The sequence below is a fragment of the Scomber japonicus genome, chromosome 14 (genome assembly GCF_027409825.1).
Source record: "Scomber japonicus isolate fScoJap1 chromosome 14, fScoJap1.pri, whole genome shotgun sequence".
NCBI lineage: Eukaryota > Metazoa > Chordata > Actinopteri > Scombriformes > Scombridae > Scomber > Scomber japonicus.
In genome coordinates, this window is record NC_070591.1 from 21808947 (window position 1) to 21827331 (window position 18385).

At 40.1% G+C, this 18385-nt stretch overlaps 1 protein-coding gene across 1 annotated transcript in view; it reads left to right on the plus strand.

Moving 5' to 3' along the window:
* Positions 1-18385, plus strand: part of itga9 (integrin, alpha 9) — a 47824-nt gene that overhangs the window by 18194 nt on the left and 11245 nt on the right. Inside the window, exons 16-18 of the mRNA XM_053332592.1 lie at positions 13853-14005; positions 15128-15204; positions 15949-16096. Coding sequence (XP_053188567.1) covers positions 13853-14005; positions 15128-15204; positions 15949-16096 — 378 coding nt within the window. The remainder of the gene's footprint in view (positions 1-13852; positions 14006-15127; positions 15205-15948; positions 16097-18385) is intronic.

Sequence of the window (18385 nt, forward strand, 5' to 3'; positions counted from 1 at the left end):
GGTTGCCAGACTGCATCCTTAAGGGAGGGGGCATAGCGCACCCCCGCCCCACCCCACCCTTCTCCCAGCTGAAACATACAGTGAAAACACAGGACTGAGTCTAGTATCACAGCAGGGTGCAGGGCTGCTGTTGTGTCAACTGGAGCTGCATGCTGGCGCTGCTGATGGAAAACCCGCACGTCAGGGTTGATTGCTCAAGCCCTGATGCATGAGGGCTGGTGGAAGCAGGCCATGAGCTATTCTAAGCCACTCTCACGTTTGTAACTACTCTGACCATCTGTCGACCCCGTGTGTTGACTGTATGAATTAAATACTTTTAAAGGACCTTTTATTAACAGCAAAACTTAATAATGTGCTTTTGCAGTTGGATTTGTTCAGCGGCAGGAGGACTGTAACAGACATGATCTATTTTCACCATCTGAAATTCAGTAAAAAGCTGGACTGCACCCCTGAGTAAATCATATAGTGTTGAGAACACAAGGCCATAACAGCAGTTATTCAGAGAGCACAGAGTACGGTTAGTTCAGTTCTCTTGAAATTATGCAAGTCTTTCATGTTGATCATTTTAAACATGTTTTTATTGGCATCGTCGAACAGCATACCATACCTCCAGATGGTCTTTGTTTGGTTATTTTTAGCTAAATAAACTATACAGCAGCTTTTACTTCAGTTGTACCTCAAATTTAGGGAGGGAAAACAGTTCCTAGCAGTGATGACCGATGAATGATTACGATTCAGATGACTAGAGGTGTAGTGCATGAGACAGAAATGAGTCACTTTGTCGTGAAAACAACCAACTTACTGCAGAAATTCTTGAGTTGGATGTTTTGCATTAAGTGATTTTGTACAATTGGCATGTGTTATATTTGTGTGGTGGTACTATGCCAGACAGTGTCATGAAAAAGCTTGAAGCAATACTCATGTACTGTACTACTGGACACCAATCAAACATCACTGACTTCACATGCAGCCATACTTAATGTGTTTATTGTATCTTATAGGATATGATGGAACACACTATAGTAGGTGGAGGAATGACAAGCAAAAGAGTCCACAGACATGCTAGCAGCTCTGTGAGGCTGTACTTAGGCACAGGAAATATTTGAGCTAAATGCTAATGTCAGCATGCTATCATGCTCACAGTGCCAATCCTAACATGCTGATGATTATGAGGTATATGGTTTCTCATGTTCACCATCTTAAATTAGCGTGTTAACATACTTACATTTACTAATCAGCACTAAACACAAAGTTGAGATGAGGCTGAATATCATTAAGTTTGCAGGTATCTAGCAAAACCTAAATCAATTACTGGAAAATTAAAATTTTAATGAAATGAGGGTGATGGATCACAGAAGTTATTACAGTTCATCTTTAGTGTGTTATGAATGTCTGCACCAGATTTCATGACAATCCAGTTTGAGAAACATTTGACTTAAAACCAAAAATGTGAACCTCGTGTTGGCATTGGCGAAACTGTCACAGAATCAACAAAGTTGCTCATTCATCACCAGTGAACCACTCATAAACTATGTATAAACTATGGTGCTAGTCTTCTCAGTGGATGCTGAAATATTTCACTGGATAAATGAAAACGTTGACCATATGGTGGGGCTAGGGGTAAAGTCACAGGGTCACCAAAGTCATTAGGATTCATCATCTCTCTCTGTGTATATTGATTGAGAATCAGAATTTTCATTCTCTTGTGTATGCAAAGGCACAGTGAAAATGCCAATAAACGTGAACTTGAGGGATTTACCAAATTTTATAGTAATTAGCCATTCATCCTATAGTATTTGTGATATTTCAGTTTGCACCAATGTGACGGACCAGCCAATTGCCATTCATAGAGCCATGCTGCTAGCTAGACTTGTACTTTGTAGCTCAGCTTGGTATGGGCAGCCACTATGCTCAGTAGAGGACATCAGTGTCCACAGATTTTAAATGCCACAGATGTGATGTTAACATTACATGGTGATATTTGTCTTAGCAACTACAGCTCATTCACTTTTCAGTGTGTCAAGTGCTATGTGGTTGTAGACTGTCTCTTGGCTTTGATTTATTTCTTGTCTTGTAAAGACACCGGTTTAAGTATTACTGTATTGGATGTTTGGAACTTCTTCTTAAGTCTCTGTGATCACATCCCAAGATAAGACATGTTTACATCTTTGGCAATTCATCCATCATTGGAGTGTCATGGTAGCCAAATTGTTACAGTGTATGCCACATTACGGCAAATCCCTTGTGTCATACCCCTCTCTTTCTCCTTTGTTTCCTGGCAACTGTCAAATAAAGACAAGAAAGGCCAAACATATATCTTTAAAAGAAAAAGTCATCCATCTTCATGTATGTGTTTCTATTCCATCAGACCCCATCACAGTGGAGTGCACGTGTGCCTTGAACTCATGCCAAGAGCCAATGCCATTTGTGGTCATGACTGGTATTGTGTAGCTCAGTAGATGCATTGCAGTCTCGAAGGAGGAGCTAAAATAAGCAACTAAAGCCCTGCCCGTAACAGTTGTCTGTTTAATTTAGTCTGTAAAGTATCCCACTCACAATCCCCCCCTCCCATCTTTCCTCTGGCCTATATTCTACTCAGTATGTGCCCTATATCTCATGTCCCCCTAACATTTGCTTGGCACCCACACAGTATTTAAGAGTCCATCAAACACTGTTCTCATGACTGCTTCTGTTATTGAGGCATCTACAGAACACCCATCTGTCAAGTTAAATGTACTGAGGCTATCTCCACACTCATATGACTGAATGGAAAAAGTAGACCATACAGATTGGGTAGATGGGCTGATGAATCTACAATGTTAGAGAAGGAACCATGTTATCTCTATCATTACATGTGCAAATTAAATTGAAAGGTGGTGTCTGGTTGTTATTGTTGTTGTTAGCAACGTGCTTCGTTCATATCTCATTGGGATAAATTCAGTGAGCAGATCTGTCTCTTACAGTACATTGTATATTTTGTTAATCAACGCCCGGCTGGAAGGCAAATGATGAACAAAGTTCAGCTTTACAGATTGGAAAATGGATCCATGTTGTTGGAAGTTTGTGTTCTGGTGCATCAGGGTCATTAAAGTATCATTAATGTATCCAGCTGTATATATTTAATTGTACTGCCTGACATGCCTTGTGCATCCACATGTGACTGAATGTTGAAATTAGGCACCAGAAAAACTATAAAAATTGAAGCACTGAAACAGTGCATTCATTAAATGAAATGAATCCATAACAATTTTGATAATCTATTCATTGTTTAAAACCTAACCAATACTTTATATTAACAGTGGATAAAGTGATAATGTATGAGGCAAACACTGAAAATTATCACCAGACTCTGCAGTTCTACTCAGTTCTGTGGCGCATTTTAGTTTCTTTTATCTTGTTTTGGGTGGGCTTTGGTTTTACAGCCCTCAACTTCACTGTTTTGGTTCACTGTCACAGCTCTCATCAAGTCATTTCCAGCAGCAGCAGCCAGCTGTTTCCAACTAAAAAGCTCTGATGAACTCACTGTACACTTTTTTACCCATCACAAAACAGCACACAGACAAAGTTAGTGACTAGCTGGTGAAGATAGAAGAGCAGATATTTTACTTAGGCGTTGGTGTAGTCCAAAAAATGAGCCAAATGGAAAAGGAATGTTGGCCAGAAACATGACTCCTAATTGATAATGTTGCTTCATATTTGCTAAATTTTTTGCTTAAGTTTTTTTTTTATTTTGCCTCGTAGTGGCCAAAAATAATTGAATGCAGATTTGAGTTATTTTTCTAAGCAGAAATGCATGCAAATTACTGTGTGTTGCAGTAAAACCACCCACCAGTCAGAAAAAATGTAAGTCAGATAAAAGGTTAAAAATAATCTGTGTGTGTTTGACCTAAGTTTACTTTCCACGGGCAAACAGGAAACCCTGGAGAGTAACGTAATGCATGAGTTCCTGTTGCTGCATCCCCAACAGTCCCCAGTAGAACAAAGTCCCAGAGCTTCAACACTGTCCTGCACGTGGAAACCCAGAGCCGGGCTGCAGCCACACTGCCTGCTTTGTTTGCCTCTTTACAGTTTGACAGAAATGTGCAGTTCCCTTGATGCTGTTCCCCCAGTTTCATTTACCTCAAGCCAAGAGAGCTGATACAATGAAAGTATATAGCAGGAAGGTAATCATATCCAGCTGTCTTCTATTGCACATGGCTGAAAGTCAAGCACCTATGTATAAAGAATATAATGAAAAAAAAGGTTAATATACTAGAGCAGTGTGTTGCAACAATAAATTGAATGGAAAATGTCACTGCCATATAAATAGATTTAGCTGAATACTTTGTCCTCAAGTATTAGAGTTAATAGCATTTACTGGATACTAAAGACGAGGTATTCAGGTTAATTTTAGCACAGAGTAATATTTTGGTCAGGATTTCCCTACATGGTCGTGCCAGAGTGAACATTAGACAGTTCTTCTCCTGGCTTGTTTTGGGAGTGCACAGCCAGCAGACTTTTGTTACAGTAAAACAAGTCAAACTCTCATGACGTTGCTCTCATGAACGTGCAGTAAAGATCTCAGCAAGGTATTATTTTTGGTATGGCTCCTCATTAGACTCACTCCGTGTTGTTGCCATAGTAAATTCATGCTTGTTACTCATATCAAGAGCGAGCAAAGGTTGCGCTGATTTGATGATTTGTTGATTTTGGCAGCTGAGCATGCTGGGCAAAATGTTTCCGCAGTCTTTTGGCTGCGTTATTGCCACACGATGCCACCGCATAGCAACGTAATGGGTGGCCAAGTCTGACCACAATGAAAGAGTTTCTCTTGCCATGTTTCCCACTTCCACTGCAAGGGAAACATATGTGTATGTGTGCACAGTTTGTGTGCGTGTGCATGTGTGTGGAAGCTAGAGAAGGGGATCAGCACAAGCTGAAAAAAGCTCCATCACGTGGAACTTTTGCTTCCTCACAGCTGGACAACACCAAAGACTTCTATTACTTCATCACTTGGCATCTCCACGATGCTTCTTTGAGAACCTGGCGGTGACCCTGTTATCATTTCCCACTGTCTGACCTTTTTGTCAATGGCTGTCTATATTTCTGATGTTCTGGCGTCAACATCATACTCTGCTTCCTGTATAAATGGGTGAGGTCCGCTACAAAGGAAGTGGAATAAATATATACATATATATCCGGCAGAGACTGTAACCTGCCTTCATAAGGTGAATTTGATAAATTTGTGTTTATGTGCTGCAGTTTCATCGGGGCTTTGTCTAAAAACAATGGCTCCAACAATAACACTGAAGTAAAAGTGGTCCAGATTTGGTGGTTACTGACGAAATCAGCTGCAGGAAGCATCTGGAGACCTCCTCTATCACCAGGATGGAACAGACTCAAACACAAACATGTTGAACTTCATTTTAAAAGGGCACATTTTGAGCTGCTCCTCCCTGCTGGTATCTCATCCATCAGAGGGTTGTGGTCTCCAGAGATTGACATTTTTAACACAACCTTATGATGAAAGTTTTATTTAAACCATTTGCAGGAATCAGCAACTAGGAGTTTAAATTCAGTGGTTGAACTTTCTTTAAAAAAGGAAAAAAAGGAAGTTTTGCATCTATAATTAATTGCAGTGTCCAGATAAAGATCTTCGGTACGCCCATAGAAGTTTTATATTTTAATTAAGGATTGTACAGGAAGTTAATCCCTCAAACAGAGGAAGTCTTGAGATGGTTGTCGTCGTTATAAACAGCAATCGGATTCTGATGCTTTTATGAGATGATTTTCACTGTAAAATCCAATTTTAAAACAATTTTGCTGACAAGAAACAAAATTAAGAATACCCCCCCCCCCCCCCGCTTCTTCCTTATTATTCCAAGCATTGGCAAAAAAGAAGATACTAGGCTAAAGTGGTAATCTGCTTTCTATTGTCAAGACCCCAAACTGCTTCCTTAAAAGGATCTCATCTGGGTTCTGCTTTTTTTCCCCCAGCACTTTTGTTTAGCTTCTTTGGAGAGCCGTGGTGCGTGTGTCCTTGTGGCTACTCCACACGCGTCAGCCTGGTTACAATAGAGATCAGTGGGGGGTTAAAGGTAGATAGACATGATGATGATGATAATGGTGGGGAGCACTGGGTCAAGAATTTGGGGAATGAAGAGGCAGTAAGACAAGACCTTTGCTGCTTATTTCCTCTCAGTTCTGCTCCTGTGCTGCAGAGTTTAAAGAACTCAACTCTGCAACAGTTTGGGGTCATTTCTAAAGAGCATTGTACTGCTCTCAAATGATATGAAAATAGCACAGAAACAAGTAATGTGTTGAGAATATCACAGTGTGGGAGAGTTTAGTGAGAAGGAACTCGGCATCTATGAGTGAACACATCTGTGTATTTATAGGTGGCTGGCTGGTTTTCAGCTCGACATATTACACTAATGCAGCTATAGTTAGCACTGGCATGAAATCAAGTTGTTGTTGATAGAATGTAGTAAAAAATAACACGCTGATGATTTTGGTATGTTTGAGCAGCAAACTAACTCCATCTGCCAATTTCCACCGGGAAAGCGAGGCACCTTTTCTCTTCTCCTTTATAAATCCCAGCTGTGGTTTTAACTGTCCAAGGGTCAAATGTTGAATGCCTTCTTCATGATGCATGTGAGACCATAAAAGTTTCCTGTAATTTGTGTTTACGTGAACGTTGTTTTAAAAAGCAATAAATTCAATACACCTAAATTCTCAAAGGCGTAAGAGATGTATATCTCCTTATCTGCACCCTCGGGATCTTTATTTGAGGGGAGTACTTTTACTGAAGCGAAGAGGTTTGTGTGTTTCAGGAGAAGCTTGTAGTGTGAGATAAAGATTCTTTATAACGTGTAACATGTATCTCTGTAAATGAGTGTTTTTGCGTGCATGCTGTGTTAAGAGAAACATGGTATTTGTTGGTGTTAAATCAGGCGGCCTCATGCATGACAGTACAGATGGTATACGTTTCCTGTCAGTTAAGTGATGGTCATCCTCTGTTCAAGCCAGGAGGAAATATGTGTTTGCTCATGGGAGACATTATGACACACCGCTGTATCTAGCAGCACTCAGTCTTGCAAAAGGTTAGCATTTATGTGATTTATGTTTTCACAGAAAACAGCGCCCTAAAATTGTACTCATGATTCTCATAGTTTTAAATGCTTATCTTTTTTTTTCCACGTTCTGTCTTTAAAATGTTGTTCATTTCAGTCATATCCCATTTTCAATTTTGGATTAGTGAAGGTGTAGGAGGAATGGAAATAAAGGGAAAACTGTCTGATCAAACGAATGGAAATGAATCAGAGAAGAAGTCAAAAGGATGAGACAGAAGTGATTTAAAATTGAGGGAGGGAAAATGTTCAGAGAGTTAGAAATGAGGGAGGAAATGTTCTTATGGATTTAGACTCAGCAGGTCTGACAACAACACACGGAGATGCACCTGCGTTATTTCATGAGTGAAATTTGACAGACTCACAGTCGAATTACACCAACAATTCATAGAAATTCATAAAAATACACTCCTGTCTTTCTTTCTTTTTCAGAGGCTCCAATGTTTACTCGATGGACCATTTATTCTTAATTACCACAGGAGTATGCAGCCCATAAAACAATAGTTTTCATCTCTACCTAAATTAGCTTAATTAGAAATCTTTTGTACTGGACACAGTAGTGTTAAGTAACCTCTGAACCTCAGTGTACCCTCGTTTGAAACACTGTCAATTCAATTTGTTTCTGGGCTTGGTGAGTTTTGATGGACTAGGTTGCGGGGTTGAAGTGTGTGATTCATCAGATTCACGCCTTATGTTGGACAGACATCTGAACATTTTTGCCTCTACTCACATCAGACAGAGTGAAATATTTTCCAGTGGTTGGAGTAAACATGGTTCACGTTGAATGGGAACACTTTTCAAAGGCATGCTGCATACATTTGGTGTGAGTGGTAGTCTGGCATTTTCAGATTAGTCAGAATAATTTGGTTTTGGACAGGCAGAAGATATTAAAGTCCAAATGCAGTTTTTGTTGACTTGTAACTTTGTCTCTTTTATAACCAGATGGCCCATGAAGAATATGAGTAGTTTTACTGGTTCATGTCATTATTTCAGACAGCATATTTTCCTTAAAACTGCACTAATAAATGTTTATATTAACAATGGATCATATTTTTAAAAAGTTGCTTGCAGTCATGAAACCAAACCAGAATTATCACCTGACTCTGCAGTTTTAGCATCTTTTATCTCAGTGATTTGATTCTGATCCATAACTTTGCTGTTTGGATTTATTCTCACAGCTCTCATAATCATCATTTACAGACAGACAGCCAGACAGACAGACAGGCAGACAGACAGACAGATGTTTTCATTGAAAACGCACTGACAAAACCACTGTATGGTCCCTGCCCAGCACCAAACAACAGACAAACTAGATCAACTTTCAATTGTGTCTAAAAAGTCAATAATGTGTTCACAGATTGTTCTTCTGTCCCAGAGGGGACAATTATTTCTGCTTTAAATGACGCACCAGAAATATGAGGGCAAGACATAACAATTAACAATAAAATACAAGAATAGTGTTTGAGAAATCACCACAGGAAGAGTAACACCTAATTTGAAATGACAAGTCATTAAAAGCACAATAGAGGCATAAATACATGTGTGCCGGATCTGAGTGATCAAGCCACAGTTTACGTGACAAAACAAGACGAGGAACATAACAGAAGTGCAGTATCAAAACAACCAATGTTCACAATGTTTTGAGGCAGACATACTTAGCAAAGTCCTTGACAAAGTCCTTGAAGGAAGTTATGTAGATTTTTGAAAATATCCTGTCGCTGACAACAGCAGTCTGAGCTTGAGGAGCTGCTGTTTGAGGATGTTGTGAAGGGAGGAACTCAATATGGATATGAGTGAAGTTCATGGTAGATAAATCAACTAAAAGATGATCAAACCAGAAGAACTCAGTAAAATGTTATTACATGGGCATGGGATATGTCAGTGTGTGTGTGCGATCACTTTTGATTAGAAAGTACAGATTGCAGGGGTGTTGTTTTGAGAAGCTGTGGTACTAAACAGGTACAGACTCAGACAGATTGAGGAGGATGAGGATCATTTTCACAGACAGAATGAAGCTGTTCATACTTGACTTGTCCAGAAAGATTTCTAGCAAAAATAATTGGTCGACACTCTTTCCTACTCCTACACAGTTTGTCATTCTAGGCTTCTCAACATCTGCCTAACCTATTCTAATTGGGTCTTTAGGGAAAGCAGCTGCAGCAGTTTGACCTGTCTCACTTCTTCTTTTTTTAAACAGGCTAAGATAAGCTGCTCAAGTGCACGTCTTCCATATGCTGGAGACATTACTGTAAATACTTTCAATTTCAAGTTGTCTCGTTGTGTCTCAGTATACACTCATAACCCTAACTTTTGACAGGCTGAATCCATTCATCACTCAACTAAAAAGCCTTTTCCATTTAAACTGGCGTTGAGCCCTTGAATGAAATGGCCTCAACCTGTAAGTCATCCAAACTTGCATTGTCCTAAAAAGGATGGCTATGTGTGCGTTTCTCACACAAGTTAATAAAGACTTCCCATGACCAGGCTTAAGCTTATATGCTTTTGAGGGAATGGTTTGGCTGAGAGAGCGGCTCTTGTGCATTTAAGTCAAGCATGAGGCATTTAAACGGAGGATCAGAGCCTTTTTCAGCCTTTCTCAATACGTCATCCTCCCCGCACCCACCGAGGTGGAGCTACTTTGCGAGTATGAAGGGGCAGCTTGGTGCGTTGCCATCTTGTTGATCAGATTAACATGTGAGATTCAGTGCTTGCACAAGTACGGTAAAGTAAAACTGGAGCACAGCTCAAATCGAGTTCATCAGATTCATTCATGAAGTTGGAGCATTTATGTTCCAAAACATAAAAGCACACAATATGAATGTGTGTTGGGAAGAGTCATACAAGCAGCAGAAAGGGAAATGAAGGGGAAAGAATGGTTGTTGAGATGGGAATTATGTTCAACCATACTAAATAAATGGGTCCTGAGTTGTGAACATAAACACTGAGATAGTATATTTGGCAGAAACCTTGTTCCAGAGCAAGGAGGTGTTGTAGGTGAAGGTTTGCCTCCCAGTTGTTTTCTTTAAAAACATGCTGAGTGGCAAGCTGTCCTCCATCCTGTATGTTGACTATATGAATATGCATACAGGGAGGAAGAGTTTGCATCAAGTGTGTCATAAAAAATCGCAACTGCTGTAACACATTTTTCATTCTATAGTTGAGAATTTACAGTTTACAAAGTATGGTGGGAACTGGTGGAAAAGAGTTGCTTCCTGCTGGGTCTGCTGACATTTCTAAAGTATGACTGGAACCATTAATAAGTCATTTTAGCTTTGGGATGATGAGAGGGTTCAGACTATTTTTAAGTTACCATGCAGCAAAATTTACCTTTTTTATTGACAGTATTTTCTGCTTTAAGGATACTGTCAGAAAATCTGTCAGTTTTTTTAAAGCATAATATTTAAACATTTCTGACATAAATACACACCACCTAACTGATGAATTAGGCTGAAAAAGATTGCAGAATGAGTGACCTCCATATTGCACACATCATTTTCAGTCAACACAGAAGCTGCGGTAGAAATTTCTGGGAACAGTTAACAGTTTTCACAATGATCAAAGAAAAATGCATTTTTTAATTGTGATATGTATATAAATCAACCAACAACTATCTGTACTGTTGCCTCTATCTCTCAATCCTTCTGTTGTCACTTTTCTGTCACTATAGCTAGCCAGCTGGCAATGTAGGAAGATGACATTCAGATTCTTAATCCCATATACAAATGTCTAATTTAACTGGTTGACTATTTGACAAACCAGCAGAAACAGCCAGTTTCATTCATTTTTCAAATGTTCCTTGAGTCAGTTGCTTTAAGGACGTCATCAATATGCAACCTACTGAGAGTGAGTGGAATAAGACTAAAAGCAGGAAACAACAAACATGACTCCTTTACAGAGTGTTTACTCCTTGTTTACGTTTGTGATAAATGTTTACCTGTTTACCATTCTTAAATGCACTGTAATAGACAACAAGTAGAGAAGAGTCATAAAGATAGCAAACTGAGTCTGTCACAGCCACACAGGAGTATTTATGTTATGTCTGCTAACAGGCAATATTAGGCACCATAAACTGCAGGTTATTCTAAACCAAGTAAAGTGTAAACTGTAGCTGCACAACTTCTGAGCATTTTGAATTGAGCAAAGATGTATTTTTTTTAGTTTAACTTTTCATTTGTAGGAGGGAGAATGTGTGACTTCTTTTTTCAAATGTTACACAGTCTTGCTTTAAACTGACTAAAACGGATATAAACCTGTTGTTTAATGTTCCCATTTTCGTGGTAATAGCTTTTAAATAACATGAATTAAATCCTTACAATATTCAATCTGATCTCAGATCAGGGACCCACCCTAAATCTTCTTAGGTTGAATAAGGATTAACACAGTGGATGCCTTTGAGTAGAGAAGGACCTGTCACAAGCTTTCTCTTGTAAACGTCTCCGGCATGTAAGGAACAGTTGTTAGGTTTCTTTCCATAAAGTTTTAGGTAGCAGGCAGTTAACACTAGCTGGTGTGCCTCTCAGCTGGAGTTCAAGAATTCCTCTGTTTCATATACAGGCAGTACTAGGATCAGGAGGGAGTAGGTGACTTGGCCAGGGGTGGAGACTCGGGTGGGGCAACTGGCAGCATTGATCAAGGAATAATAAAATCTTAGGCCAAGTGTTACCGAACAGCCTCCGGCACTTCTAATTTGAGCATGCTGTGAGCCTTGGGAGCTCTCCAGTTAGTAAGCAGTGTTTCAAGAGGAAAGTGATCCTGTATCTGCACAATAATAGATGTTCTGTTAAAAAAGACGGAAATCCCTCCACAGCTCACTGGTTGGAAAGACTGGCCATTTACTTGTAAATAAATGTCACCCTTAAAGCATGAGATTGTGCAAAATACCACATTTCAAGTCATTACGTCCCCTAGGACTCATGTGGCTTGTGAAAATGTGAGATAAGCGGTGGGAGTTTGGGGCCGGAGACCCGGGCAGCATACTCCCAGGGGGTCAGTTCACTCAGAGGCCAATGGACAGGGGCCATTTGAAGCATTCTGCTTTAATGGCCACTGAGGCCGAGGGTTTTGCCATCGCCTTACATAGTATACCACCACTTGTCACGGGCTGACCACAACATTGTTCATGTTACCTCCCAGCTGAGCAGACATGCTACCAGAACAACACTGTCTCTATAAGTCTTAACGAGCCATGAACTGCAATCCAGTGATGGATGGAAGCTTGACCTCTTGAGTCTTTGCCCATCAGCCTTATCATTGACCAGTTTTACTGTGGGAACGGAGCCTTTTATGTTGTCATTTTCAGTTAGAGCTGAAATAATTAGTCAATTGATTAATAAATGGATTGACAGAAAATGAATCTGCAACATCTTTATTAATCATTTTAAGTATACCTTATACGGTAGTAAATATAATGCAGTTGGGTTTTGGACTGTTGAAGATGTCATCTCGAGGCCTGGAAAATGTTGTTGGGTGTGTTGCACTATTTTCCTGCATTTTCGACCTAATACACCCTACGTGTCAGGAAATGAATCAATACTAAAAATATCATGAGTTGCAGCCCTATTTTAATGAGAAGATCTCTGAAAACTACCATCACAATCAAGGCCACAGTTTAATCAACAGCTTGTGCAGCAGTACCATTTCCCAAATGAGCTCCAATCCTTCAGTTTTTGTCTATTCATGTCCTGTACTGATGCTTGCTCTTTCCTGCTATAACTCTCTCAGAGCTGATGACTTGGGTGGGTTCTGGTGATTCCTACTAATGTGTTCAAAGCCCAGTCTGACTCTGTGCCTGCCTGAGGAAAGAGGATGGGTGGGTGGATACTGGAAAACATTCTGATAATGGGCAAAAAAGGGAAAGTGCAAAAGAACTAGTGGCCTAGGTGACCACCGGAAAACACAGGGAAACCATTGTGTTTATGTTGTGGGTTTGGCTCAATGTTGGTAGACATCAGTTGGGCAAAGGGCCACAGGTTGCCTATGGAGCTTGTGTGTGTTTTTGCTGTGGCTTTGAGACATTGAGACCTGTGCCAGACCCACCAAGCAGCCTTCAAAGAGCTGAGTGTAGCTGTAATGGACAGAAGAGATGAAAAAGCAACATCAGTATCTGCTTTTCCCATGTTCGTCTTTCAGCGCTGTCATCTAATGAAGATATGGGATTTTGATCACATTTAGCTCTCTGTTTTCATTCTGTCTACGTTGTTTCCAGACTTGATGCCAACTCAAACACTTCTTTTGTGGTCTTACATCGAGCCGCCAGAAATACAAGGATATCTCTCAGAGGCAGTGCCAGCAGGTTAAAAAAAGGGAGAGATCCATATGTTCACATTAGTGAGAGCTTTCGATGATGGCCCTCATTTTTATTACTTTCAACAAATAAAATGGCAAGAAAGCAATTTGCCGATGATGAGAGAGTTGTGTCAGTCATCCATTAAAAGCAATTCAGATGATTTTGTGGTCCACAAAGATACTTACATCTGCATTCAGCAATGAATGTGAATCTGATGTGGATCTTTGGCACAGTGATTATAGTGATAATATCATAACCAGACTGATGTTCCAGTAATCTGCAGAGTAATCAGTCTTTGTGCCAGGCGTCAATTGGAGAAAGATGTTAAATTACCATAATAACCCTGATTGTTTATATAACACTTATTTCTTTGAGGTTAAAATTACTTTTAACAGTTCTGTGTCTTTGGCGAGGCGGAATTAATCGCAATGGCGGTTGTCATTTATGTTTTCAACAGAAGGACGTGAAAGACGTGTTCACAGCCATCACATTCGAGGTGGCTTACAGCCTGGGGAAGCATGTCGTGTCAGGACACCAAGAGCGAGATCTGCCCGCTCTCACTCCAGTGCTACGATGGAGGAAAGGAAACAAGATCGCAGCTAGGAATGAGGTAAAACATGTCGAAGAACACAATGTGACTCAATTATGCGTTCCTCATAAATTAAGGTGCCAAATTTTAGGGGGCCTAGCGAATGTCTGATTTTGTGTGGTGAAAGTAAATTACCAGAAAAGGAAGAAACAAGTTGGTGGCGAAGTGTACCTTCCAAACGTACCATGACCACTTTTTTTTTTTTTACAATCTGCAAATTTTGATAATATCTGATGCAGTAATCATGTATACGTACATCTGCTGTCAATTATTGGATTTGAGGGATAATGCACATGATGCACATGAATTTCCAGTGATGTTGTCAAACGTTTTTTCTTCAGTTTTATTGATTGCTTCAGATATTAATTTTCCATGTAGTTGGATGATGAGTCACAGATTAACTGTTACGATATTGATGATTCACACCTCCAAATTAAAGCCTCTTTCAATCTTATTCTTTGTTTTTTTATGAATTGATTAGATACCATATCATCCTGCTCACTGGTAAGGAAATAGTCCAGTCCAGTTAAGGCATACTGTACTGCAGCAATTTTCTTTTATATCAGTCTTGCTTTTGGAATGATGATGAAGGATGGCAGCTCAATCATTCCAGTTATTTTCAATCAATTCAAATTCTGATATACTTTATTTCCTCAACTGAATTGACTAAAAATGAAACCTACTCAACACCTGATACTGTATAAGGTATCAGTGTTGTGTCTTACCTTGGTCCACACAAGGAATGTAGGAAATAGCTCAAATTGAGGTTATAATGATTTGGTGTTAGTTACCAGGGTGTTATTGTCTGTGTTAGCTTTTCTTGAATGGGATCCAAGAGACTGATTTATTTATTTTCTTTGAAACCACCTCTAACCTGCCCCACATGTGTTTCCCTAGTGTCTGCACTTCTTGAAAAACGGAGGGATTTGTGTCTTTCAGCACCTACAAAACCCAGTTATCTGAACTTCATCAACGTTACATCACAAGAATCTGGCCTTCCTTGATAAAAAAATAATGTGGATTCAGTCCTGTGTTCCAACAACAACACAACACTGCCCCCTAGGCTGAATATTGAGTCGGTGTGTTGAGGGCACGGACAGTATGAGGTCATTTGAACTGTGTACTTTACTGTTTCCTCTTCAGACTTGGTTTGAGAAGAACTGCCTGTCAGATGACTGTGCTGCAGACCTGAAGCTTCATGGGAAACTGTTGCTTTCTGGGTAAAAACCTTCTACTTCTACAAAGTTTAGATTACGATTCACTCTCTGTCTTGGCCATCGCATCCAGGACTGAGGAGGGAAGCTGAAGTCATAGGCCATGTGGGTGTGGGTAGTGAAACCATGACGCATGCTTGGAGGATATCCATATGTTTTTCCATGCTTTGGGAGTTCCTTCTCTTTTTTTATGTATCTTTTGCTCTTTGTACATTTAGTGACAGTCTCTTTGGTAAAATGTAGCCATCCTTTACTATAGAAAAAGCACATTCAGTTGCCAGTTTATTAGGTACACCCCACTAAACTAATGCAGTCTAATACAACAGCCATGCCATAATATAATACCCCAATAGACGGTATAATGTTGAGTTAAAAAAAAAATTCTAAAGGTGATGATTCAACTTTAGGCTCATTTCAGACGCTGTAGTTTGTATTGCTATGGAATTGTATTTACTATATACAGACAGATGTTTCTAATCTTTCATCTGTCCTCTTTATACCAACATGTGGAGAAACACCTCTCAGTATAACCCTCAATATAATTTAACAGCACCATCAACTCCAACCTCCAGAGTAACCATTAAATCAACACTTCTGTAAAACTAGTTCAGCAAAATTTAATTTAATTTAAAATAAAACAAGCTTACATCCCTTTTAAAAATATATCTTTGCTTACTGCTTCATCCCAAACATGCCTTAAAAAGCCCTAAAAAGTCTGTTTATTCACTGTTTACTTTATGTTGCCATCAGGTTGCACAGCAAGCCTCATTTGGCCCTCGGAGGGGTGAAGAACGTCTCTTTGAACCTGACCATCTCTAATACTGGAGATGATGCCTACGACACCAACATCTACTTCAACTTCTCCAGAGAGGTTTTCTACATCAACTTCTGGCAGAAGGTGTGTTGCTGTTGTGGCTGTTGAAATGTTTATTTACTACTTATTATACTACTAATATTTGGCTCAGTATTTATAAGGCTTAACAACTGAATATCCTTAGATGTTCACATTTCTCAAAGGTAGTTTATTTAAAGAGACTGATTAAATGTCAGAAGCGCAGTATAAACAGTGAAGCATACAAAAAGACAGACCTGCAAATGGATGGATAAACTTTTGCCTGACACGTGTAGGCAGCACAGGAGAAGGAAAGATGAAGAGGAGGAAAGCTCCAGCAGCAGCAACAGCTGTCCTCTCTCAGAGGGCAGCTCCTCTGGCTGACCTGTCATACGCTTCATTCAATACAGACCCACCATGTCAGCAACATATGAGCTCTGTGCTTGAGAACAAATTTGAACTTACATAGTTTGTATTCCCAGACTGCTTGAGTTATGTACTGTTCAAATCACATCATTCATGTTAAAAAAAGCTCATAGGGAAATATTTAATCAAGTAAATACAGCGAGTGTCATAAATGACATCCACAGGAATATTGATTTCAGCAAGCTGTCACTGGTAAAGAAATATCTACGCACGGACATCCCACATTAAACCTGAGAGATTATCCTTGAGACCACGCTATACGTGGATGGATTTCACAGAGGCCAGCTCGGAATAAGACCCAACACATCCTCTCACAGCTGAGATAAATGCCACGTCAGATCAAGCGCTCTGCCACCTGCCTGCATGAGCTGGGCGGCTTTTCAGTTACCAGAGGGGACAAGATCCATCAGGAAGGCTTTTCCCCTCATAATGGACCATATGTTTACTCTCCTACACAGTTTTGTACCCCTGTGATGGATAAGACCATCTTTTTAGAGCGCACAACCTGTGACATGATTTAAAAAACCCCAACGTAGGTGTAATTGAATTTAAATAGAATATGTGCTGTGGGCCGATATTAGAAAAACAGTGTTTCAGTTTCAGTTTCATAGCTAATCTAATGAACCAGGCTGAAATAAAGTATCACTTTACCAGCAGCCACAGAGCCTCATTTTGTTCAGGAACTTGATAAGTCAGAGTGGCCTGCCCCACAAAGGGAACAGGAAGCAAACAGTGGAAGAGATGACAAAGAGGCCACTGAGCAGATTTACTCTCGTATGCTCCTTGAGACATTTCTAATTACTACGGGAGAAGTCTGAGGTGATATGTGTGATGATATGGGATATGACCCCTTTTTGCAACGTTGAGGTCGTCTCATAATCCTCCCCTGAGGCTTTTTCTCCAGTGAGTGCAGGGTGAACTTGTACTCCCCTCATATTTAAGAGGTGTGTGTGTTATCTCTCTGTTGTTCTTGCAACACAAGCTGTCGGAAAAGCTGTGGAGGTGAATTGGTTTCAGGAGTGCTGCTTTGACTCCTGTGGGACTCGGAGACTGCTGCACCAGCTTCTGTGTTTTCTTTTTTCTATCTCTGAAATGTTTGTTTCTGAAAGCACAGATGGAGCAAAGAAACATCTGTCGCTTTGTGCCATTGTGTTTCTGATGATACAACAAATGGATTGTATTTTAGAACAAATAGTCCAGTTGGAAAGTCAAGAAATCTGAAATACATGAGAGAAATGTGTCAACTCGTAAATTTCTTGAGTTCTTCAAACTAAAAAGTCTATGAACGAGTATGACTTTTATGGCTGTGAAATGCATCTTTGCACATACATCTTCATCTTCATACCTGTGCAGATGTTTGAAAGCAGAGAATGACACTGTTTTAGAAACAGTAGACCAGTAAAGTAAAGCCAAATGTACAAACACTGAGGTGAAGGAGATATGCACAACATGTAGAAAATGGCTCTCCTGTGTATTGTCATCCCCACCAGCGCACTGGGCTTCACATGACACTAAAGCAGAGTAAACAATCCCGATGATATTTAATGGGCCTGCCATTTGTGAAAATCCCAGCGTGCGTTTGTTCCTGACGGAGATAGACCAGAGAAAGTAAGCAAGAGAAAGAAAGCGAAGAAGTGCTGAACAAACAGACTCTGGTCGCTCTTCTCTCCATGGAAGCCCGACACGCCATATGTCTGAGTGCTCTGCTCTCTCTCAAGGGCTGCCAGGTGGGTGATGGGTAAACAGGTTGACTTCCACAATCCTGCCCAGCCCCATGGGACAGGCGATGTTTGCACAGCAGCACGGAGGAATACAGGAAATAGAGGAAATTCCATCATTGGCAGTTGTGCTGGGGTCCCCACTCCCCCTGCAGGGCTCACTGTAGTTTCTGTGCAGAGGGCAGCACTGCTTATTTAAGCTGACTTAATG